The sequence below is a fragment of the Macaca mulatta genome, chromosome X, assembly GCF_049350105.2.
Source record: "Macaca mulatta isolate MMU2019108-1 chromosome X, T2T-MMU8v2.0, whole genome shotgun sequence".
Lineage (NCBI taxonomy): Eukaryota > Metazoa > Chordata > Mammalia > Primates > Cercopithecidae > Macaca > Macaca mulatta.
This window is the reverse complement of record NC_133426.1, coordinates 1,155,704-1,178,991: the sequence shown is the minus strand read 5'-3', so window position 1 is coordinate 1,178,991 and position 23,288 is coordinate 1,155,704. Positions and strand designations below refer to the sequence as shown.

The 23,288-nt window shown below is 62.0% G+C and overlaps 2 protein-coding genes across 5 annotated transcripts in view; one reads left to right on the top strand and one right to left on the bottom strand.

Annotated features, from left to right (window-relative positions):
* Window positions 1-1,554: 1,554 nt before the first annotated feature.
* On the top strand, window positions 1,555-6,969 carry LOC719811 (ADP/ATP translocase 3). The gene is made up of 4 exons (XM_015126871.3): window positions 1,555-1,769; window positions 4,051-4,537; window positions 5,679-5,819; window positions 6,369-6,969. The coding sequence occupies exons 1-4, from the start codon at window positions 1,659-1,661 to the stop codon at window positions 6,524-6,526; spliced, it is 897 nt and encodes a 298-aa protein (XP_014982357.1). The 5' UTR covers window positions 1,555-1,658; the 3' UTR covers window positions 6,527-6,969.
* A 5,290-nt stretch (window positions 6,970-12,259) lies between these two features.
* The window catches only part of LOC106995138 (interleukin-3 receptor subunit alpha), a 38,310-nt gene continuing 27,281 nt past the window's right edge, over window positions 12,260-23,288 (bottom strand). For all 4 annotated transcript variants that reach the window (XM_077988164.1, XM_077988165.1, XM_077988166.1 and 1 more), the window contains exons 9-12: window positions 22,480-22,594; window positions 16,302-16,407; window positions 14,708-14,789; window positions 12,260-12,522 (exon numbers count right to left, since the gene is read on the bottom strand). In XM_077988164.1, the coding sequence (XP_077844290.1) occupies window positions 12,448-12,522; window positions 14,708-14,789; window positions 16,302-16,407; window positions 22,480-22,594 (378 nt within the window). In that variant the 3' untranslated portion in view covers window positions 12,260-12,447. The remainder of the gene's footprint in view (window positions 12,523-14,707; window positions 14,790-16,301; window positions 16,408-22,479; window positions 22,595-23,288) is intronic.

Sequence of the window (23,288 nt, the reverse complement as noted above, 5' to 3'; positions counted from 1 at the left end):
GAGAAGAAGAAAAGGAGGAGAAAAAAGGAAAAGAGGGAAGAAAGGGAGCAAGAAAGGAAGGAGAGAGGGAGACAGACATGAAGGAAGAAGGCAGGGCGGGAAAGGAAGGGAGAGGCGGAAAGAGGGAGAAAAAGGAGGGAGGCGGGAAAGCAGCAAAACTCAAAGGCAAGCGGGGAAGGAGGGAGACGGGGGGCCAAGGGCGGGCGGGAGAGAGCCGGGAAGGGAGAGGAGGAGGCGGAGGAAGCAGAAAAGGCGGGAGGGAGGGAGGGAGGGAGGAAGGGCGGACAGGGAGGCCGGGAAGGGCGACCCCGGCCGCAGCCCCCCGAACCCGACGGACACTGGCAGATCGGGGAGCCCAGGGCGGGTGGGCGCGGCCCAGGGACCCCCAGCCCCAGCGCGGAGGGCACCGCGGGGTCAGAGGTCGGAGGCCCAGGGATCCCCCCCCCCCCACCCAGCCCGAGCGCGGAGGGCACCGCGGGGTCAGAGGTCGGAGGCCCAGGGACCCCCCCCCCTACACCGAGCCCGAGCGCAGAGGGCACCGCGGGGTCAGAGTTCGGAGGCCCAGGGACCCCCCCCCCCACACACCCAGCCCGTGCGCGGAGGGCACCGCGGGGTCAGAGGTCGGAGGCCCAGGGACCCCCCCCACACCCAGCCCGAGCGCAGAGGGCACCGCGGGGTCAGAGGTCGGAGGCCCAGGGACCCCCCCACACCCAGCCCGAGCGCGGAGGGCACCGCGGGGTCAGAGTTCGGAGGCCCAGGGACCCCCCCCCACACCGAGCCCGAGCGCAGAGGACACCGCGGGGTCAGAGGTCGGAGGCCCAGGGACCCCCCCCCCCACACCCAGCCCGAGAGCGGAGAGCGGTGCGGGGTCAGAGGTCGGAGGCCCAGGGACCCCCCCCACACCCAGCCCGAGCGCAGAGGGCACCGCGGGGTCAGAGATCAGAGGCCCAGGGACCTCCCCCGACCCAGGACGGGCGCGGAGGGCGGCGCGGGGTCCCCCGGGTAGACTCCGGCAGGAAACGGGGTCTCCCGAAGTGGGACCCGGGAAAGTGTGACGGGGTCGGAGCCGCCTGGAGGTCAAGGGTCAAGGGTCGGGGGTCGGGGCACCACGTGTTGCGCATCCCGGCCGGGTAGCCGCGGCCTCCGGGAGAAAGCGGGCGGCGCTCTCGGAGCGACCCGAGTACCAGGGTGGGCTCCTGACTCCGCAGCCGCCCGCCAGCCCGCTCGGGTACCGGCAGCGGCGTGACCTTCACAAGGTCAAGGCTACCGCGGAACACCCCCGCGCTGCCCCTACGGCGCATGGGCGGAGCCTGACTCCCGGCATACCTCGGGGTGCGGGGCGGGGCGTCTCCGGGGAGCGCAGCCAATGGGCGCGGTGCGCTGGAGAGCGGGGCGGGGCGCGGCGGGGTTCCCGGCAGCCCTCGGGGGCGCGGCACGCAGGCGGGGGTGGGTCGTGGCCGGGCGGCGCAGCCAATGGGCGCGGCGCGAGGGGGCGTGGGGGCGGAGAGTGGGCGTGGCGTCGGCGCCTCAGCGGCTGCGCGGTGGCCGCTCCGTCCTTTCGGTCCCGGCGGCGGCAGGGCTGAGCCAGCGACGCCCTCCATTCACTCTCCGCGCCCGCTCTCCGGCTGTCCGCCCGTTCCGCTGCCCGCCCCGCCACCATGACGGAACAGGCCATCTCCTTCGCCAAGGACTTTTTGGCCGGAGGCATCGCCGCCGCCATCTCCAAGACGGCCGTGGCTCCGATCGAGCGGGTCAAGCTACTGCTGCAGGTGGGGACGCGGGCGCGGCCGCTCCGGGGATGGGGGGACGGGAACCGAGTGGCCGGGCCGGGAGGGGACGCGGGCAGCGGAACCCTGCAGGCGGGCGCCGGAAGTGGAAGGCCGCGATGGCTTTGTCCAAGCGCCGCCGGCTTCCGGGGCAAGCGTCACGTGACCGCTGCGGCAGGGCGTGGCGACGTCCACGCGTGCGCACTGGGCCCGGCCGGCGGCGGGGATGCGGCACGGGCCTGAGGGCGCATGCGCGACGGACCAGGCCCAGGGATGCACCTTGCAGCGGGCGGGCGGGCCTTGACCTTGAACTCAATCCTGCGGGTCCTCCGGGCTGGGACCAACCTTGCCGGCGGTCGCCTGGCCGGTGTCTGCTCTTGCCCCGTCCACCGTGAAGGGCAATTCTAAGGCCCACGGGGCAGCGAGCCTGCCCGCAGGTGTCCTGGAATAACCAGGATACGGTTACTGGTGGTTCTCACCCCCCTCTTCATAGCTCATTTGTGTAATTCTGATCCAGAGCGATGCATTTTTTTGTCTTTGGGGAGAGGGTTATCGAAAGCAGATGATGCCTAGGAACACTGCTGCCAGCACGTCCTTGTTCACGTTGTACTCCCAGTGACCAGCTCGGTGATGGGAATGCATGGGTTTGGCCGCAAGGACAGGTCACGCCCGCGATCCCAGCGCTTCTGAGAGGCCTGAGGAGGATTGCTTGATGCCAGGAGTTTGAGAGCAGTGGGGGGCAACAGAGCAAGACCCCACCTCAAAAAGAAATTATTTTAACTGAAGGAAGAAGGGCGTCCAAGTGCGTTGAGAGGCCTGGGGAGGATCGCTTTTGAGCTCAGCAGTTTGAGACCAGCCCTCTAAGATAATTATTTTAAACTTAGCAGGGTGGCGTATTCCAGGAGTTTGAGACCAGCCAGGGCAACGTAGCAAGACCCCCACATCTTTAAAAAAATTTTTCTTTTTTTTTCGAGATGGGGTCTTGCTCTGTCCACCAGGCTGGAGTGCAGTGGCGCCATCTCAGCTCACTGCAAGCTCCGCCTTCCAGGTTCACATCACTCTTCTGCCTCGGCCTCCCGAGTAGCTGAGACTACAGACGTCTGCCACCACGCCTGGCTAATTGTTTGTATTTCTAGTAGAGACGGGGATTTTACCGTTTTAGCGGTCTCAATCTCCTGACCTCGTGATCCACCCACCTCAGCCTCCCAAAATGCTGGATTACAGGCGTGAGCCACGGTGCCCGGCTTAATATTTTTTTTAGAACTTAGCAGGGCGGGGTGTCCCAGCGGCTCGAGAGGCCCAGGGAGGATCACCTGAGCTCAGGAGTTTGAGAGCAGCTTGGTCACCGTAGTAAGACTCCATCTCTCAAAGTAATTTTTAAAGATAGTGGGGCTTGATGGTTGTGCACCTGTAGACCCGGATACTCGGGAGACTGAGGCGGGAGAATGGCCTAATCCACGAGTTGGAGGCTGCAGTGAGGTGAGATCGCACCACTACACTCCAACCTGGGTAACAGCATGAGACCCTACCTTTTTTTTAAAAAAGAAAGATGAGGACAACTTACCAGTAATGCCCACAAGCTAGTTTCCTAAACAAGATGATGCACTCTGGCCGGGTACAGTGGCCCATGCCACCTTCGGGAGGCCAAGGCGGGCGGATCACCTGCGGTCAGGAGTTCGAGAGCAACCCGGCCAACACGGTGAAACCCCGTCTCTACTAAAAATAAACAAAATGAGGCCGGGCACGGTGGCTCAAGCTTGTAATCCCAGCACTTTGGGAGGCCGAGACGGGCGGATCACGAGGTCAGGAGATCGAGACCATCCTGGCTAACACAGTGAAACCCCGTCTCTACTAAAAAATACAAAAAAAAACTAGCCAGGCGTGGTGGTGGGCGCCTGTAGTCCCAGCTACTCGGGAGGCTGAGGCAGGAGAATGGCGTAAACCCGGGAGGCGGAGCTTGCAGTGAGCTGAGATCCGGCCACTGCACCCTAGCCTGGGCGACAGAGCGAGACTCCGTCTCGAAAAAAAAAAAAATAAACAAAATGAGGCAGGCATGGTGGTGGGCACCTGTAATCCCAGCAACTTGGGAGGCTGAGGCAGGAGAATCGCTTGAACGCAGGAGGCAGAGGTTGCAGTGAGCCGAGATCACCCCATTGCACTCCAGCTTGGGCAACAAGAAAGAATGATTTGTGTCCAAAAAAAAAACAAAAAAAATCACTCTGTAGCTGGGATGTTTCGGGTGGTTGGCCCCGGGTCTGGTCTGGACACCCTCTGCGTCCCCCAGGTCCAGCACGCCAGCAAGCAGATCGCCGCCGACAAGCAGTACAAGGGCATCGTGGACTGCATCGTCCGTATCCCCAAGGAGCAGGGCGTGCTGTCGTTCTGGAGAGGCAACCTGGCCAACGTCATCCGCTACTTCCCCACTCAAGCCCTCAACTTCGCCTTCAAGGATAAGTACAAGCAGATCTTCCTGGGGGGCGTGGACAAGCACACGCAGTTCTGGAGGTACTTTGCGGGCAACCTGGCCTCCGGCGGTGCGGCCGGCGCCACCTCCCTCTGCTTCGTATACCCCCTGGATTTCGCCAGAACCCGCCTGGCCGCGGACGTGGGAAAGTCAGGCACAGAGCGCGAGTTCCGGGGCCTGGGAGACTGCCTGGTGAAGATCACCAAGTCTGACGGCATCCGGGGCCTGTACCAGGGCTTCAGCGTCTCCGTGCAGGGCATCATCATCTACCGGGCCGCCTACTTCGGCGTGTACGATACGGCCAAGGGTACGTGTGGCGGCCGTCGCAAAGTCCCAGAGACGGGATCGATGCGCAGACATTCCCTCGGGGTCCCTTGGGCTGAAGGTCTGAGATCCAGGTGTGGGCAGGGCTGGTCCCTCCTGCGGCCTCTCTCCTGGGCTTGGAGACGCCGTCTTCTCCCTGTGTCCTCACAGGGTCGTCCCTTTGTGTGTGTCTGTGTCCTCATCCTCTCTCCTTATGAGGTGTCTTAGTCCATCTCAGGCTGCTGTCACAGAATACCATAGACTGGGTGACTTATAAACAACAGACATTGATTCTCCCACAGTCCTGGAGGCTGGACGTCTGAGATCCAGGTGTGGGCAGGGCTGGTTCCTCCTGAGGCCTCTCTCCTGGGCTTGGAGACGCCGTCTTCTCCCTGTGTCCTCACAGGGTTGTTCCTCTATGTGTGTCTGTGTCCTCATCTTCTCTTCTTATGAGGTGTCTTAGTCCATCTCAGGCTGCTGTCACAGAATACCATAGACTGGGTGGATTGTAAACAACAGACATTGATTCTCCCACAGTCCTGGAGACTGGACGTCTGAGATCCAGGTGTGGGCAGGGCTGCTTCCTCCTGAGGCCTCTCTCCTGGGCTTGGAGACGCCGTCTTCTCCCTGTGTCCTCACAGGCTCGTCCCTCTGTGTGTGTCTGTGTCCTCATCTCCTCTTACAAGGACACTAGGCTCATAGGATGGGGCCCACCCTGCTGACCCCCTTTACTGTTACTCACCTCTTCAGAGACCTCACATGCAAGTACAGTTGCATTCTGAGGCCCTGGTGCCGGGGGTGGGACGTCAGCATGTGGATTTTGAGGACACAATGTAACTCCCGTCGTAACTGTGACCCTTTAGAAGGTCAGGGCCCTCGCTTTTCCCCCAACAGGCCTAACCCCGGCCTCTGGAACTGTCTTGCTGGGCTCCGGTAGGTGGCCGGCGGCCTCTTCCCCTCCTGGCCCTGCCCCGACCTTTGGTGTTGTAAACATCAGCTTGCACCGAGCAGCCACGTGGAGGGGGCACGGGTGGTCTTGGAAGAGCTCATCACCACCTCGGGTGGCCGTGAGCACACAGCGGAGGCTGAGCCTGGTCTCCGGTGGCCGTGCAGGCGCTGGAAGGTGACGTGCCGTTCCCCCGCAGGCATGCTCCCCGACCCCAAGAACACGCACATCGTGGTGAGCTGGATGATCGCGCAGACCGTGACGGCCGTGGCCGGCGTGGTCTCCTACCCCTTCGACACGGTCCGGCGGCGGATGATGATGCAGTCTGGGCGCAAAGGAGGTACCCGCGCGGGCTCGGGAGGCGGGAGACCCTTGCTAGTGGGAAGGGAAACCAGGAGCTCCTTGGCCTGGGCCGGTGGGAGGCCAGGAACCATCAGAGGAGGCACTGTCCCGGGCGTGGGAGGCAGCAGTGTGTCAGAAAGTAACCGGCTGTGCGGAACGAGTTTCCTGAATGATGGGCTTCTGATCTTGGGGGTTTCATGGTCCAGGCAGCAATTGCTGCATCCCCACCTCCTAGAACCTCCGCCCACATCCACACCCTCGATCCTGCCCTCTCTGCGTGGACGCCAGGGGAGGAGATGGGGGACGCCCAGGGCAGGGCCTGAAGCCCTGTGTCCAGCCCTCCTCGAGACAGTGGCTTACGAGGACGGCTTGAGCTCAGGGCACGGGGTCACCAGAGCCTCGGGTTTCCCTCCTATAATCAGAACTGTGGCTCAGGCGTCCGGGGTGTTACTTCTGTAAAACGTCTTCAGGGGTGCAGGTGGCGTCCGTGTCTCGAGGAGCTCGGCGGCGAGGCCCTCACTGTCTCACCGTCTCCCTGTCGTTGCAGCTGACATCATGTACACGGGCACCGTCGACTGCTGGAGGAAGATCTTCAGAGACGAGGGGGGCAAGGCCTTCTTCAAGGGTGCCTGGTCCAACGTCCTTCGGGGCATGGGGGGTGCCTTTGTGCTGGTCCTGTACGACGAGCTCAAGAAGGTGATCTAAGGGCCGCGGCCTCCTCCCCACACACACCAAGGGAACCAAGAGAACCACGTAGAATCCTCAACCGTGCGGACCATCAACCTTCGAGAAATTCCATTTGTCTTTTTCCCAGCCGGACCCTGCCCGTAGACGGCGGCCGGGGAAGGCTGTAGAGAAGGGGCGCGACGCGATCCAGTCGTCGGCCCCCGATTCCATGTCTTGATCACGGGGTGGGAGGGAACCATGGCGTCCCCGCGGGCCCATGGGCGAGGCACTCCAACACTGAGACCTAGAGTCCAGACGCTTGTAGGACCCGAGTCGTGTTTTAAGTATTTATTTAAAACAAAAGAATCATGTTTCCCATTTGTACTTCAGCGCTAGCCCCTGTTTTTGCACGGCCGAGTACTAGCAAGTATGTTCTGTGTTGGGCATCCTGCTGCAAAACAATAAACCGAGGACACACAGGGCCTCCTGCCTGACCGCACCTCTCCACGGGGCAGCCTGGGGTCTGCAGATGGGGGCTGGGCCCATGGGACGCAGGTGGGGCCACGCTCTGCCCCTGTGGCCAGCCCACGTTCCTGGCGTGCGGTGCCGCCGCCTCCCCAGCACCCCCAGGACACAGCAGACAAGGTCACAGCTGGGAAGAGGAGGGGGGTAGAAACCAAGGCTGGCGGAAGTGTAGCCGGGCTCCGTGGTGAATGCTGGAGGTCCCCAGGGCACCTGCACTTACTGTGCCTTCTCTGAGACCATTCGTGTGACCGTAACACCTTGGCTTGGTTGTAAATAAGACACGTGTCTCCTAGCTCTGAAGGCTGGAAGTCCCAGAAAACCAAGGCGTGGCCGGTTCGGTCTCTGGTGAGTACCCGGTTCCTGGCTTGCGGATGGCGCCTTCTCCCTGTGTGTCCTCACACGATGGAAGAGGCCAGGGAGCTCTCCGGAGTCCCTTTTACAAGGGTGGGGATCCCATCCAGGAGGCCTCACCACCTCATCACTCCCAGAGACCCCCACTTCCCACACCGTCACTTTGGAGAGGGGTATTTTCAGGCTGAATCTTGGGGAGACCCAAATGGGCATGAGGGCCCGCGTTCCTCTCCGCCTCCCACAGCTCCCGAGGGCCACGCCAGCCCCCGTTCCAGCGTGAACAGTGGAGTCGGCTGGGGTCCCCAGAGTGGCCGCTGTGTGTCCGTGGGTTCGCCCGTGAGGATCCCACCACAGGGGGTGCCCACCGCCGGGCACGCCAGCTTCCTTCGAGCTCCCTGCGCACATTCATTGCGAGGCAAGAAACGCCGTGTTGACTCTGCCAGGCTGAACGTTGGGCCTTGGTGGTGCCAGCACACGGCAGGGCCACAGGGACCGCAGCCCTGGGGATCCACAGCTGGCTCTCCTGGGCTCTCCACAAATCCCAGCCGTAGTAAAAAAAAAAAAAAAAAAAATCTGTTTTTTGAGTTGGAGTCTTGCTCTCGCCCAGGCTGGAGTGCGGTGGCGCCATCTTGGCTCACAGCAACCTCTGCCTCCTAGGTTCAAGCAGTTCTGCCGCGGCTTCCCAAGTAGCTGGGATTATAAGCGTGCACCATCACACCCGCCTGCTTTTAGTATTTTTCGTGGAGATGGGGTTTCACCATGTTTGCCAGGCTGGTCTCAAGTTCCTGGCCTCAAATGATAGACCGCCCGCCTCGGCCTCCCAAAACGGTGGGATGACAGGTGTGAGCCACCGCGCCTGCCCCGAAAGGCAGACTCGACATCCCTGCACTTCGCCAGGTAGAAACCCTCATTTGTGTCCCGATGAGTCCCGTGTTTGTCACGTGTCTCGGCCCGGAGGCAAGTGGAGAAACAGGAGCTTCCGCCATCAACCCTGTGGGTCCTGCACACCCTCCACAAAACAGCCACGACCCCCAGGGACCCGTGGGTCCTGCACACCCTCCACAAAACAGCCACGACCCACGGGGACCCGTGGGTCCTGCACACCCTCCAGAAACTAGCCACGGCCCACGGGGACCCGTGGGTCCTGCACACCCTCCAGAAACTAGCCACGGCCCACGGGGACCCGTGGGTCCTGCACACCCTCCAGAAACTAGCCATGGCCCACGGGGACCTGTGGGTCCTGCACACCCTCCACAAAACAGCCACAACCCACAGGGACCCGTGGGTCCTGCACACCCTCCACAAAACAGCCACAACCCACAGGGACCCGTGGGTCCTGCACACCCTCCAGAAACTAGCCACGGCCCACGGGGACCCGTGGGTCCTGCATACCCTCCAGAAACTAGCCACCCTCCACAAAACAGCCACAACCCACGGGGACCCGTGGGTCCTGCACACCCTCCACAAAACAGCCTCGACCCACAGGGACCCGTGGGTCCTGCACACCCTCCACAAAACAGCCACGACCCACGGAGACCCGTGGGTCCTGCACACCCTCCACAAAACAGCCACGACCCACGGGGACCCATGGGTCCTGCACACCCTCCAGAAACTAGCCATGGCCCACGGGGACCCGTGGGTCCTGCACACCCTCCACAAAACAGCCACAACCCACAGGGACCCGTGGGTCCTGCACACCCTCCAGAAACTAGCCACGGCCCACGGGGACCCGTGGGTCCTGCACACCCTCCATAAAACAACCACGACCCACGGGGACCCGTGGGTCCTGCACACCCTCCACAAAACAGCCACGACCCACGGGGACCTGGGCTCCGAGTTCCTGCCTGGAGCCGTGGTAACTGCTTCATCCACTCTTGGACATGTTTTCACTCCTGTGACTTCATAGATTTTAACATAGTAATCCGGGCATGGTTTCCTTAGCAGTTCCAGTGAAATCCTACGTGGTGGTATACTGGACTCTGGGGGATTTGGGGGATTCGATGGTGGCGGGGGAGGGTATCCAAAGTTACAGTTCAAAGACCAGCAAGTGCACTTCGCGTTACTTTTTTTTTTTCGAGATGGCGTCTCACTCTTGTCACCCCGACAGGAGTGCAATGCTGTGCTCTCGGCTCAACGCAACCTCCGCCTCCCAGGTTCCAGCCATTCTGCTTCAGCCTCCCACGTAGCTGGGATTACAGGCATACGCCACCACGCCCGGCTAATTTTGTGTTTTTAGTACAGACGGGGTTTCACCACGTCAGCCGGGCTGGTCTCAAACTCCCGACCTCAGGTGATGTGCCTACCTCGGCCTCCCAAAGTGCTGGGGTGACAGGCGTGATTTTACACACATAAGCCACCGTGCCTGGCCAGTCCTGCCCAATCTTGAAATGCTGAGGCTCTTAGCAAGCTGAGTGTTGGAGGTAACTTCATAGGAAATAATACGTGGTGTTACTAAGAGAATCCTGCCTCGTGGGTACTACCAAAATCACAGTTCTGGTTGGGCTCCGTGGTTTAGCTCTGTAATCTCAGCACTTTGGGATGGTGAGGGGTGGATCGCCTGAGGTCAGGAGTTCGAGACCAGCCTGACCAACATAGAGAAAGCGCGTCTCTACTAAAAACACAGATTAGCCGGGTGCGGTGGCGCTTTGGGAGGCCGAGGTGGGCGGATCACATGAGGTCAAGAGTTCCAGACCAGCCTGGCCAACGTGGTGAAACCCGTTCTCTACTAAAAGCAAAGTTAGCCGTCCATGGTGGCAGGTGCCTGTAGTCCCAGCTACTGGAGAGGCTGACGCAGGAGAATTGCTTGAACCCAGGAGGCAGAGGTGACCCAGGAGGTCAGCTGAGATGGTGCCAGTGCACTGCAGCCTGGGTGACAAAGCAACAGTCCGTCTCAAAAAAACAAGCCGGGCACGGTGACTCACGCCTGAAATCCCAGCACTTTGGGAGGCCGAGGCGGGCGGATCACCTGAGGTCGGGAGTTTGAGACCAGCCTGACCAACATGGAGAAATCCCGTCTCTACTAAAAATACAAAAATTAGCCGGGCATGGTGGTGGCGCACGCCTGTAGTCCCAGCTACTTGGGAGGCTGAGGCAGGAGAATCACTTGAACCCGGGAGGCGGAGGTTGCAGTGAGCGGAGATCGCGCCACTGCCCTCCAGCCTGGGCCACAGAGCGAGACTCTGTCTCAAAAAAATCACAGTTCCTTCGTGTGGATATGCAGTGGGGCGGTTTCGACTCATCCTGGGCTCCCTGGGAGGGTTCCGTGTTCTAGGTGGAAAAGCCGCGGACATCGGGACCGTCCCCGGGGGCTGCACGTGGGCTGACAGGCTCCCTCCTTGCCAGCGTCACTCCTGCCTGGATTCCTTCTCCCTGCTTTCCTCCCCCGCCACACACAGGCAATACTCCTTTCACCTCTTTTCCTGCAGCTCCAAGTACCCCCGTTTTCGGTTTGGCCCTCACACCCGGCAGAGGCCCGGTCGGGAAGACCCCAACGGGGAGACGGGGCCTGGGGAGGGGATCAGAAGTCGAGCCTGCATCCAACTCTGGGGAATGAGGGCAGGGACGCAGAGGTCAGGCCGGGGTGGGGACGGAAGGGCCCAGGCTGGCCTCAGGGTGTGAGCGCAACTGAACCTGCCAGGGCAGATCCCAGAGCCCTCGCCGGATGTGGGCAGCTCCTCAGGTCTGTGGGTAAAAAGGAGCGTGGACACGGCATGTTTACGGACATTAGAGTCTGCCTGGCTACACAAGCCCTGTACCGTGGCTTAGAGACGTGCAGCCAGGCCGGGCGCGGTGGCTCACGCCTGTCATCCCAGCACTTTGGGAGGCCGAGACGGGCCGATCACGAGGTCGAGAGATCGAGACCATCCTGGCCAACACGGTGAAACCCCGTCTCTACTAAAAATACAAAAATTAGCCGGGCGTGGTGGCAGGTGCCTGTAGTCCCAGTTACTCGGGAGGCTGAGGCAGGAGAATGGCGTGAACCCGGGAGGCGGAGCTTGCAGTGAGCCGAGATGGCTTCATTTCACTCCAGCCTGGGCCACAGAGCGAGACTCTGTCTCAAAAAAAGAGCTGTGCAGCCAGGGTCACGTGTACAACTGGGGGCCGGAGAGGACAGACAAGCCAGGCAGGACATCTGGCGCCCTCGGAAAGCAGCAAAGCTGTTGTTTCTCAGAAGTCCTAGAGGAGCCAGTTATAAGACGCTGGAGGCCGGGCGCGGTGGCTCACGTCTGTCATCCCAGCACTTTGAGAGGCCAAGGCAGGCGGATGAGGTCAGGAGTTCGAGACCAGCCTGGCCAACATGGTGAAACCCCATCTCTACTAAAAAATACAAACATTGGCCGGGTGTGGTGGCGGGTGCCTGTCATCCCAGCTACTCCGGAGGCTGAGGCAGGAGAGGTCTGAACCCCAGAGGCAGATGTTGTAGTGAGCCGAGATCACGTCACTGCACTCCAGCCTGGGCGGCAGACCGGGACTCTGTCTCAAAATAGAAAAAAGGCCAGGTGTGGTGTCTCACGCCTGTAATCCCGGCACTTTGGGAGGCCGAGGTGGGCGGATCACAAGGTCAAGAGTTCGAGACCAGCCTGGCCAAGAGACCAACCTGGTCACTAAGGTGAAGCCCCGTCTGTACTAAAAATAGATACATTAGCCGAGGGTGGTGGCAGGTGCCTGTCATCCCGGAAACTCGGGAGGCCGAGGCAGGGGAACTGCTTGAACCCGGGAGACGGAGGTTGCTGTGAGCTGAGATTGCATCACTGCACTCCAGCCTGGGCGACAGAGCGAGACTCCAAAAAAAAAACGTGGAAACGTCTGTCTAGTAGTGTTGGAGGAATGGGGCTGAATCCAGAGACGGGGACCCGTGAGTGGGGGGAAAAAAAAAAAAGCACTTTTATCATGAAGTAAACACACAGAAGTTCTGTTCTTTCCTTTTCCTGGCATCTTCCGACTACATTGCACAGGTGTCTCCCACGCCCACCACCCGTTAGGAACGTCCATTCCTGCGCCGCGTCCAGCAGCCACAGGCTGTGCAGGTGCCTGGCCCGGCCAGGGAGATTGAGGCAGCCCCCGGCAGGCCCTGAACCCCGGTCTCAAGTTTTCTCCACCACCTGCACTTCAGACACCAGACACTCCTCCAGGCCGGCTTTGCCCGCCTCCCAGACCACCTGCAGAGACAAGAGGAGGCAGGGTGAGTCGGGCACCCCTAGATAACAGAGCCCAGGTCCTGATCCGCAGGGGCCTGTCCCATCTCAAATCGGCTCTGAGGGCCAGGTGCGGTGGCTCGCGCCGTTAATCCCATCACTTTGGGCCGGGTGCGGTGGGTCACACCTGTAATCCCAGCACTTTGGGCCGGGCGCGGTGGGTCACGCCTGTCATCCCAGCATTTTGGGCCGGGCGCGGTGGGTCACGCCTGTGATCCCAGCACTTTGGGCCGGGCGCGGTGGCTCGCGCCTGTGATCCCAGCACTTTGGCCGGGTGCGGTGGGTCACGCCTGTGATCCCAGCACTTTGGGCCGGGCGCGGTGGGTCACACCTGTCATCCCAGCACTTTGGGCCGGGCGCGGTGGGTCACACCTGTCATCCCAGCACTTTGGGCCGGGCGCGGTGGGTCACACCTGTCATCCCAGCACTTTGGGCCAGGCACGGTGGATCACACCTGTAATCCCAGCACTTTGGGCCGGGCACGGTGGCTCACACCTGTCATCCCAGCACTTTGGGTCGGGCGCGGTGGGTCACACCTGTCATCCCAGCACTTTGGGCCGGGCACGGTGGGTCACACCTGTCATCCCAGCACTTTGGGCCGGGCACGGTGGGTCACACCTGTCATCCCAGCACTTTGGGCCGGGCACGGTGGGTCACACCTGTCATCCCAGCACTTTGGGCCGGGCACGGTGGGTCACACCTGTCATCCCAGCACTTTGGGCCGGGCACGGTGGGTCACACCTGTAATTCCAGCACTTTGGGCCGGGCGCGGTGGGTCACGCCTGTCATCCCAGCACTTTGGGCCGGGCGCGGTGGCTCGCGCCTGTGATCCCAGCAGTTTGGGCCGGGCGCGGTGGCTCGCGCCTGTAATCCCAGCACTTTGGGCCGGGCACGGTGGGTCACACCTGTAATCCCAGCACTTTGGGCCGGGCACGGTGGGTCACGCCTGTAATCCCAGCAGTTTGGGCCGGGCGCGGTGGGTCACGCCTGTAATCCCAGCAGTTTGGGCCGGGCGCGGTGGGTCACGCCTGTCATCCCAGCACTTTGGGCCGGGAGCGGTGGGTCACACCTGTAATCCCAGCACTTTGGGCCGGGCACGGTGGGTCACGCCTGTCATCCCAGCACTTTGGGCCGGGCGCGGTGGGTCACGCCTGTAATCCCAGCAGTTTGGGCCGGGCGCGGTGGGTCACGCCTCTCATCCCAGCACTTTGGGCCGGGTGCGGTGGGTCGCGCCTGTGATCCCAGCACTTTGGGCCGGGCGCGGTGGGTCGCGCCGTTAATCCCATCACTTTGGGCCGGGCGCGGTGGGTCACGCCTGTCATCCCAGCACTTTGGGCCGGGCGCGGTGGGTCACACCTGTCATCCCAGCACTTTGGGCCGGGCGCGGTGGCTCGCGCCTGTCATCCCAGCACTTTGGGCCGGGCGCGGTGGGTCACACCTGTAATCCCAGTACTTTTCGGAGGCCGAGACGGACGGATCACGAGGTCAGGAGATCGAGACCACCCTGGCCAACACGGTGAAACCCCGTCTCTACTAAAAATACAAAAAAATCAGCTGGGTGTGTTGGTGCGCGCCTGTAGTCCCAGCTACTCGGGAGGCTGAGGCAGGAGAATCGCTCGAACCCTGAACCGGGAAGGTGGAGGTTGTGGTGAGCTGAGATCGCACCACTGCACTCCAGCCTGGGCAAGAAGAGCAAACCTCCGTCTCAAAAAAAAAAAAAAAAGAAAAAAATCCGCCGTTCCCTGGTGTGTGGGGCGCCGAGACAGCCCGTGATCACGGTGGGCGGGGAGCCCGGTGTCCCCCCCACCCCCTTCATCCTGCAGGTTTTGGCAGACGGTGTCCAGCCGCCTAGTCCAGGGCGTCTCACTCTGGTCGCCCAGGCTGGAGTGCGGTGGCTCGATCGTCGTTCACTGCAGCCTCCGCCTCCCGGGTTCAAGAGATCCTCCTCCCTCAGCCTCCCAAGTAGCTGGATTACAGGTGCACACAGCACCACGCCCGGCTGATTTTGTATTTTTAGTAGGGATGGAGTTTCCGCATGTTGGCCAGGCTGGTCTCGAGTTCCTGGCCTCAAACTGTCCGCCCGCCTGGGCCTCCCAAAACGGCCACCACGCCCGCCCAGACCCCTCCCGCGGCGGAAGACGTAACATACCAGCTTGTCCTGTTGGAAGGTGTCACCGATGGGGTCTTTCATGTGTGGGATGCGGGGAAACAGCCTCTGCATCACCAGATACCTCGGAGGAAAGAGAAATGGTCCAGCTCTGAACCCAGCACCCACCAGCTCATCATCCGGGACACGGCGTGTCCAGGACAGGCAGGGCCAGGACGGAGCAAAAGACTCCAGTCATCTACTCCAGGGGTCTCCCTTTTCCCGGCCCCCGAGGCCCTGACACGCCCCCGACAATCATCGTAGGCAGGCACTGGTGTCTAAGAGGGAGCAGGGCGCTGGGACCGGAGCCACCCGGGGTGCAGCTGCCAACACAGCCTTGGTGCCTCAGGTCACGGAGTTTACGACTTGAGCCAGTAGCTTGCAGCTCCTCCTCCTCCCTGTCCCTCTCTACTCCTCCTCCTCCTTTTCCTCCTCTCCCCCTCCCTCCCTACTCCTCCTCCTCCCCTTCCCTCCCTACTCCTGTTCCTCTCCCCTCCCTCCCTACTTCTCCCCCTCCCTCCCTACTCCTCCTCCTCTCCCTCCCTACTCCTCCTCCTCCCTCCTCCCTCCCTACTCCTCCTCCTCCCTCCCTACTCCTCCTTCTCCCCCTCCCTCCTCCTGTTCCTCTCCCCTCCCTCCCTACTCATCCTCCTCTCCCCTCCCTCCCTACTTCTCCCCCTCCCTCCCTACTCCTCCTCCTCCTCTCCCTCCCTACTCCTCCTCCTCCCTCCTCCCTCCCTACTCCTCCTTCTCCCCCTCCCTCCTCCTGTTCCTCTCCCCTCCCTCCCTACTCGTCCTCCTCTCCCCTCCCTCCCTACTTCTCCCCCTCCCTCCCTACTCCTCCTCCTCTCCCTCCCTACTCCTCCTCCTCCCTCCTCCCTCCCTACTCCTCCTCCTCCCTCCCTACTCATCCTCCTCTCCCCTCCCTCCCTACTTCTCCCCCTCCCTCCCTACTCCTCCTCCTCCTCTCCCTCCCTACTCCTCCTCCTCCTCTCCCTCCCTACTCCTCCTCCTCCTCCTCCCTCCCTACTCCTCCTCCTCCCTCCTCCCTCCCTACTCCTCCTCCTCCTTTTCCTCTCCCTCCCCCTCCGTCTCCCCCTCCCCCTCCGTCTCCCCCTCCCCTTCCTCCTCCCCTTCCCCTCTGGGAGATAGAAGTTACCACCGCACCCATTTGACAGTTTGTGAAGCTCTGATGCCTGGCAAGGAGACTGGGTCTGGCCGGGCACAGTGGCTCACGCCTGTCACCCCAGCACTTTGCGAGGCCGAGGCGGGCAGATCAACTGAGGTCAGGAGTTCGAGACCAGCCTGGTCCACCTGGCAAAACCCCATCGCTACTAAAACTGTAAAAATTAGCTGGGTGTGTTGCTGGGCGCCTGTAATCCCAGCTACTGGGGAGGCCGAGGCAGGAGGATCACTTGAACCCGGGAGACGGAGGCTGCACTGAGCCGAGATCGCGCCGTTGCACCCCAGCCTGGGCCACAAGAGCGAGACTCAGTCGCAAAAATGCTCCTAATGATGCTCAGGACGGTTCTGTGAATAACTTTCAGGGTCGCACTGGAAACAAGAGGGACCCCCGCGGATGCCCTGGAGGGCTCACCTTCTGCAGACGAGGAACACACAGAGCAAGGCCAGCAGCGTCCCCAGCGCGATCAGCAGCGACGTCCGCCAGGCACGCGAGCTCACGCCCTCCTCCTGGTCGCACTCTGGGGGAGAGGACGAGAGGGTCACGGACCGGGGCCTCGGTCTAGGGGGAGAGGACGAGAAGGTCACGGACCGGGGCCTCGGTCTAGGGGGAGAGGACGAGAGGGTCACGGACCGGGGCCTCGGTCTAGGGGGAGAGGACGAGAGGGTCACGGACCGGGGCCTCGGTCTAGGGGGAGAGGGTCACGGACCGGGGCCTCGGTCTAGGGGGAGAGGGTCACGGACCGGGGCCTCGGTCTAGGGGGAGAGGGTCACGGACCGGGGCCTCGGTCTAGGGGGAGAGGACGAGAGGGTCACGGACCGGGGCCTCGGTCTAGGGGGAGAGGACGAGAGGGTCACGGACCGGGGCCTCGGTCTAGGGGGAGAGGGTCACGGACCGGGGCCTCGGTCTAGGGGGAGAGGGTCACGGACCGGGGCCTCGGTCTAGGGGGAGAGGGTCACGGACCGGGGCCTCGGTCTAGGGGGAGAGGGTCACGGACCGGGGCCTCGGTCTAGGGGGAGAGGACGAGAAGGTCACGGACCGGGGCCTCGGTCTAGGGGGAGAGGGTCACGGACCGGGGCCTCGGTCTAGGGGGAGAGGGTCACGGACCGGGGCCTCGGTCTAGGGGGAGAGGACGAGAAGGTCACGGACCGGGGCCTCGGTCTAGGGGGAGAGGGTCACGGACCGGGGCCTCGGTCTAGGGGGAGAGGGTCACGGACCGGGGCCTCGGTCTAGGGGGAGAGGACGAGAAGGTCACGGACCGGGGCCTCGGTCTAGGGGGAGAGGGTCACGGACCGGGGCCTCGGTCTAGGGGGAGAGGACGAGAGGGTCACGGACCGGGGCCTCGGTCTAGGGGGAGAGGACGAGAAGGTCACGGACCGGGGCCTCGGTCTAGGGGGAGAGGGTCACGGACCGGGGCCTCAGTCTAGGGGGAGAGGGTCACGGACCGGGGCCTCGGTCTAGGGGGAGAGGGTCACGGACCGGGGCCTCGGTCTAGGGGGAGAGGGTCACGGACCGGGGCCTCGGTCTAGGGGGAGAGGGTCACGGACCCGGGCCTCGGTCTAGGGGGAGAGGGTCACGGACCCGGGCCTCGGTCTAGGGGGAGAGGGTCACGGACCGGGGCCTCGGTCTAGGGGGAGAGGGTCACGGACCGGGGCCTCGGTCTAGGGGGAGAGGGTCACGGACCGGGGCCTCGGTCTAGGGGGAGAGGACGAGAAGGTCACGGACCGGGGCCTCGGTCTAGGGGGAGAGGGTCACGGACCGGGGCCTCGGTCTAGGGGGAGAGGGTCACGGACCGGGGCCTCGGTCTAGGGGGAGAGGACGAGAAGGTCACGGACCGGGGCCTCGGTCTAGGGGGAGAGGGTCACGGACCGGGGCCTCGGTCTAGGGGGAGAGGACGAGAGGGTCACGGACCGGGGCCTCGGTCTAGGGGGAGAGGACGAGAGGGTCACGGACCGGGGCCTCGGTCTAGGGGGAGAGGACGAGAAGGTCACGGACCGGGGCCTCGGTCTAGGGGGAGAGGGTCACGGACCGGGGCCTCGGTCTAGGGGGAGAGGGTCACGGATCGGGGCCTCGGTCTAGGGGGAGAGGGTCACGGACCGGGGCCTCGGTCTAGGGGGATCAGGGACCATGGGCTCTCCCCACAGCCCTGAAAAGCAGACAGGTGGCTGCCACATGGGGAGGCGTCCAGGGGGGACACCCCCGTCCTGCCACCCGCACAGGAACCGTGACCACCTGCGGGCCACCTATGTCCCCGGACAAGAAGGGACGTCCGGGCCTCCCAGGCCCAGCCCGGAACCCGGAGCGACATCCGGACCTCCCAGCCCGGAACCCTGCGTTCCCGGACAAGGAGGGACATCCGGGCCTCCCAGCCCCAGCCCGGAACCCGGAGCGACATCCGGGCCTCCCAGCCCCAGCCCGGAACCCTGCGTCCCAGGACCCGGAGCGACGTCCGGACCTCACAACCCGGAACCCTGTGTCTCGGGACCTGGAGCGACGTCCGGACCTCCCAGCCTGGAACCCTGCGTCCTGGGACCCGGAGCGACATCCGGGCCTCCCGTCCCCAGCCTGGAACCCGGAGCGACATCCGGGCCTCCCAGTCTCAGCCCGGAACCCGGAGCGACATCCGGACCTCCCAGCCCGGAACCCTGCGTTCCCGGACAAGGAGGGACATCCGGGCCTCCCAGCCCCAGCCCGGAACCCTGCGTCCCAGGACCCGGAGCGACATCCGGACCTCACAGCCCGGACCCTGTGTCTCGGGACCTGGAGCGACATCCGGACCTCCCAGCCTGGAACCCTGCGTCCTGGGACCCGGAGCGACGTCCGGGCCTCCCGAACCCAGCCTGGAACCCGGAGCGACATCCGGACCTCCCAGCCCCAGCCCGGAACTTTGCGTCCCAGGACAAGGAGGTACATCCGGGCCTCCCATCCCGGAACTCTGCGTCCCGGAACCCGGAACAACATCCGGACCTCCTAGCCCGGAACTCTGCGTCCCAGGACAAGGAAGTACATCCGGGCCTCCCAGCCCCAACCTGGAGCCCGGAGCGACATCCGGACCTCCCATCCCGGAACCCTGAGTCCCGGGACAAGGAGGGACATCCGGGCCTCCCAGCCCCAGCCCGGAGCCCTGCGTCCCGGGAGAAGGAGGGACATCCGGGCCTTCCATCCTCAGCCTGGAACCCTGAGTCCAGGGACCCGGAGTGACATCCGGGCCTCCCAGCCCGGAACCCTCCGTCCCAGGACCCGGAGCGACATCCGGACCTCCCAGCCCGGAACCCTGTGTCTCGGGACCCAGAGCGACATCCGGGCCTCCCAGCCTGGAACCCTGCGTCCCGGAACCCGGAGCGACGTCGGGGCCTCCCAGCCCCAGCCCGGAACCCTCCGTCTCGGGACCCAGAGCGACATCCGGGCCTCCCAGCCTGGAACCCTGCGTCCCAGAACCCGGAGCGACATCCGGACCTCCCAGTCTGGAACCCGGAGCGACATCCGGGCCTCCCAGCCCCAGCCCGGAACCCTGCGTCCCAGGACAAGGAGGTACATCCGGGCCTCCCAGCCCCAGCCCGGAACCCTCCGTCTCGGGACCCAGAGCGACATCCGGGCCTCCCAGCCTGGAACCCTGCGTCCCAGAACCCGGAGCGACATCCGGACCTCCCAGTCTGGAACCCGGAGCGACACCCGGGCCTCCCAGCCCCGGCACGGAACCCTGCGTCCCAGGACAAGGAGGTACATCCGGGCCTCCCAGCCCCAGCCCGGAACCCTCCGTCTCGGGACCCAGAGCGACATCCGGGCCTCCCAGCCTGGAACCCGGAGCGACATCCGGGCCTCCCAGCCCCATCCCGGAAGCCTAAGGGAGTTGGAAGACACGTGGATCCCTGTCTGCCTGGTGCTGGGGACACGGGGAGCGCCGGGGCGTCCACTGTGCCTCGCAGCCTGGCAGGTGCTTTGGGTGCGGTCAGCACGGGGTGGGGGGGAAGCTGAGGCACCACCGGCGTGCGTGCTTGGAACTCGATTTTCTGGGTATCACGGAGTGTGTCTGTGTTGTGTATTTTGTGTGTATTAATTTTTTTTTTTTTTGAGAAGGAGTCATGCTCTGTTGCGTGTGTGTGTGTTGTGTACTTTGTGTGTATTTTTTTTTTTGAGAAGGAGTCATGCTCTGTTGCGTGTGTGTGTGTTGTGTATTTTGTGTGTATTTTTTTTTTTGAGAAGGAGTCATGCTCTGTTGCGTGTGTGTGTGTTGTGTATTTTGTGTGTATTAATTAATTTTTTTTTTTTTTTGAGGAGTCTGGCTCTGTGGCCAGGCTGCAGTGCAGTGCTGCAATCTGATCTCAGCTCACTGCAACCTCCCTCTCCCGGGTTCAAGCGATTCTCCTCCTGCCTCAGCCTCCCCAATAGCTAGGACTACAGGCACCTGCCACCACGCCCAGCTAATTTTTCCTTTTTTTTTTTTTTTTTGAGACGGAGTCTCGCTCTGCCGCCCAGGCTGGAGTGCAGTGGCCGGATCTCAGCTCACTGCAAGCTCCGCCTCCCGGGTTCCCGCCATTCTCCTGCCTCAGCCTCCCGAGTAGCTGGGACTACAGGCGCCGCCACCTCGCCCAGCTAGTTTTTTGTATTTTTTAGTAGAGACGGGGTTTCACCGGGTTAGCCAGGATGGTCTCAATCTCCTGACCTCGTGATCCGCCCGTCTCGGCCTCCCAAAGTGCTGAGATTACAGGCTTGAGCCACCGCGCCCGGCTAATTTTTCTATTTCTAATAGAGACGGGGTTTCATCACCTTGGCCAGGCTGGTTTCGAACTCCTGACCTCAGGTGATCCACCCGCCTCGGTCTCCCAAAGTGCTGGGATGACAGGCCTGAGCCATGGTGCCTGGCCAGAAGCTTTTACTCTCAAGCAATCCTTTTCTGAATCCGGCTGCAGAGTGCATAGGCACAGCCACTCTGGATGGGAGAGAGCAACCCCTGGCCTGCAGACGGTTGTCTTATTTGATTTGATTTTTTTGAGACGGAGTCACGCTCTGTGGCCCAGGCTGGAGTGCGGTGGTGCCATCTCGGCTCCCTGCAAGCTCCGCCTCCCGGGTTCACGCCATTCTCCTGCCTCAGCCTCCTGAGTAGCTAGAACTACAGGCGTTCGCCACCAGGCCTGGCTAATTTTTGTATTTTTAGTAGAGACGGGGTTTCACCATGTTAGCCAGGATGGTCTTGAGCTCCTGACCTCGTGATCCGCCCGCCTCGGCCTCCCAAAGTGCTGGGATTACAGGCGTGAGCCACCGCGCCCGGCCAGTTCCTGTTCTTTAATCCACACACATTTGTGGCCAGTCTGTCTCTCTTTATGTCTCTCTCTCAGACAGAGTCTCCCTCTGTCAGCCTAGGCCGGAGGGCCACGGTGCAATCACAGCTCACTGCAGCCTCAACCTCCTGGACTCAAGCCATCCCTGTCGTCCCAGCTACTTGGGAGGTTGAGATGGAAGGATCCTCCTGAGCCCTGGAGGAGGTGAGCTGTGATTAGCCCCGGGACACACCTAAGCTAAAGCCTCTCGGGGGAGAGCTGGGGCCTGGGAGATTCGGCCTCCGGCTGTGCTGTTTCCAGAATGGTTCATTGTTTGAATCATAGGAGAGGAGATCTGCTTTTAGATCGGCTCAGGAAGCAACGGCAGTTTTTTGTTGTTGTTGTTTTTTTAGGCTGAGTGTCACTCTGTCACCCAGGCTGGAGCGCAGTGGCACGATCTGGGCTCACCGCAACCTCTGCCTCCCAGGTTCAAGCGATTCTCTGTAGTAGCTGTGGGATGACAGGCATAAGCCACAGCACCCGGCCTAATTTTTGTATTTTTAGTAGAGACGGGGTTTCACCATGTTGGCCAGGCTGGTCTCGAACTCCTGACCTCAGGGGATCCACCCGCCTCGGCCTCCCAAAGTGCTGGGATGACAGGCCTGAGCCATGGTGCCTGGCCAGCAGCTTTTACTCTCAAGCAATCCTTTTCTGAATCCGGCTGCAGAGTCCATAGCCACTCTGGATGGAAGAGAGCAACCCCTGGCCTGCAGACATTTTTTTTTTTTTTTGAGTCTCGCTCTGTGGCCCAGGCTGGAGTGCAGTGGTGCCATCTCCGGTCACTGCAAGCTCCGCCTCCCGGGTTCACGCCATTCTCCTGCCTCAGCCTCCCGAGTAGCTGGGACTACAGGCACCCGACACCACGCCCGGCTAATTTTTTGCATTTTTAGTAGAGACGGGGTTTCACCGTGTTGGCCTGCATGGTCTCGATCTCCTGACCTCGTGATCCGCCCGCCTCGGTGTTATTCCAAGGCCCAGGGGGTGTCTGTCAGTGGGATGACCTTGTTTCCCCTCCACGTCTCCTCTCGTGAATAAGATTAAGGTGTGAGGTCACCATCAGGTTCAGGCTCCTTTTGGAGGTCACAAACTGGGGGAGTGAATCTCCTCTCCTTTGCGGGCAGAACACCAAGAAACAATGAAGAACTGGTGACCCGTAGGCAGGCAGGCGGGGGGTGGCCTGTGTTTCCGTGACCCAGGATGGCACGCCTGGCTTCCACTCACCCGTGAGGGAGACAGGAGGGGCACGCCCCGCTCACCCCACTCTCCCCACTCACCGAAGCGCTGGGGGGTGCTCCAGGCACTCAAGAATTCATACACTGTTTCCCGGGCTCTTATTTGCACTGTGTACGTTCCAGGATTGGGTAGCTGGAAGGAGGTTGTGTCTCTGACCTGTGGTTTAAAAGAAAATAAAGAAGGAAAGAGGGGCCGGGTGTAGCGGCTCATGCCTCTCACCTCAGCACTTTGGGAGGCCGAGACAGGTGAATCACCTGAGGTCAGGAGTTCAAGACCAGCCTGGCCAACGTGGTGAAACCTTGTCTCTACTAAAAATACAAAAATTAGGGTGTGGTGGCAGGTGCCTGTAGGCCCAGCTACTCTGGAGGCTGAGGCAGGAGAATCACTTGAACCTGGGAGGTGGAGGTTCCAGTGAGGTGAGATCATGCCACTGCACTCCAGCCTGGGTAACAGAGACTGTGTATCAAAATAAGAAAAGAAAGAAAGAAAGAGAGAAAGGAGAGAAGAAAGAGAAAAGAAAGAGGAAGAAAGGAGGGAGGGAGGGAAGGAGAAAAAAGGAAAGGGAGGGAGGCAGGGAAAGAGAAAAGAAAAAAAAGGAAAAGAAAGAAGAAAAGAGGGGCTGGGCGCTATGGTTCATGCCTCTCACCACAGCACTTTTGGAGGCTGAGGTGGGAGAATTGTTTAAGCCCAGGAATTTGACACCAGCCTGGGCAACATAGCAAGACCCTATCTTTACTGAGAAAAAAAAAAAAATGTAAAAATTACCAGACATGGTGACACACGCCTTTGGTCCCAGCTACTGGGGAGGCTGAGGTGGGAGGATACTGTGAGCCTGGGAGTTTGAGACCAG

Excerpts from the sequence above, each read along its gene's own strand:
- LOC719811 (XM_015126871.3), top strand. The coding sequence starts at position 1,659 with ATGACGGAACAGGCCATCTCCTTCGCCAAGGACTTTTTGGCCGGAGGC. Across the intron at positions 1,770-4,050 it reads GGGTCAAGCTACTGCTGCAG|GTCCAGCACGCCAGCAAGCA; the intron begins GTGGGGACGCGG and ends TGCGTCCCCCAG. Across the intron at positions 5,820-6,368 it reads GCAGTCTGGGCGCAAAGGAG|CTGACATCATGTACACGGGC; the intron begins GTACCCGCGCGG and ends CTGTCGTTGCAG.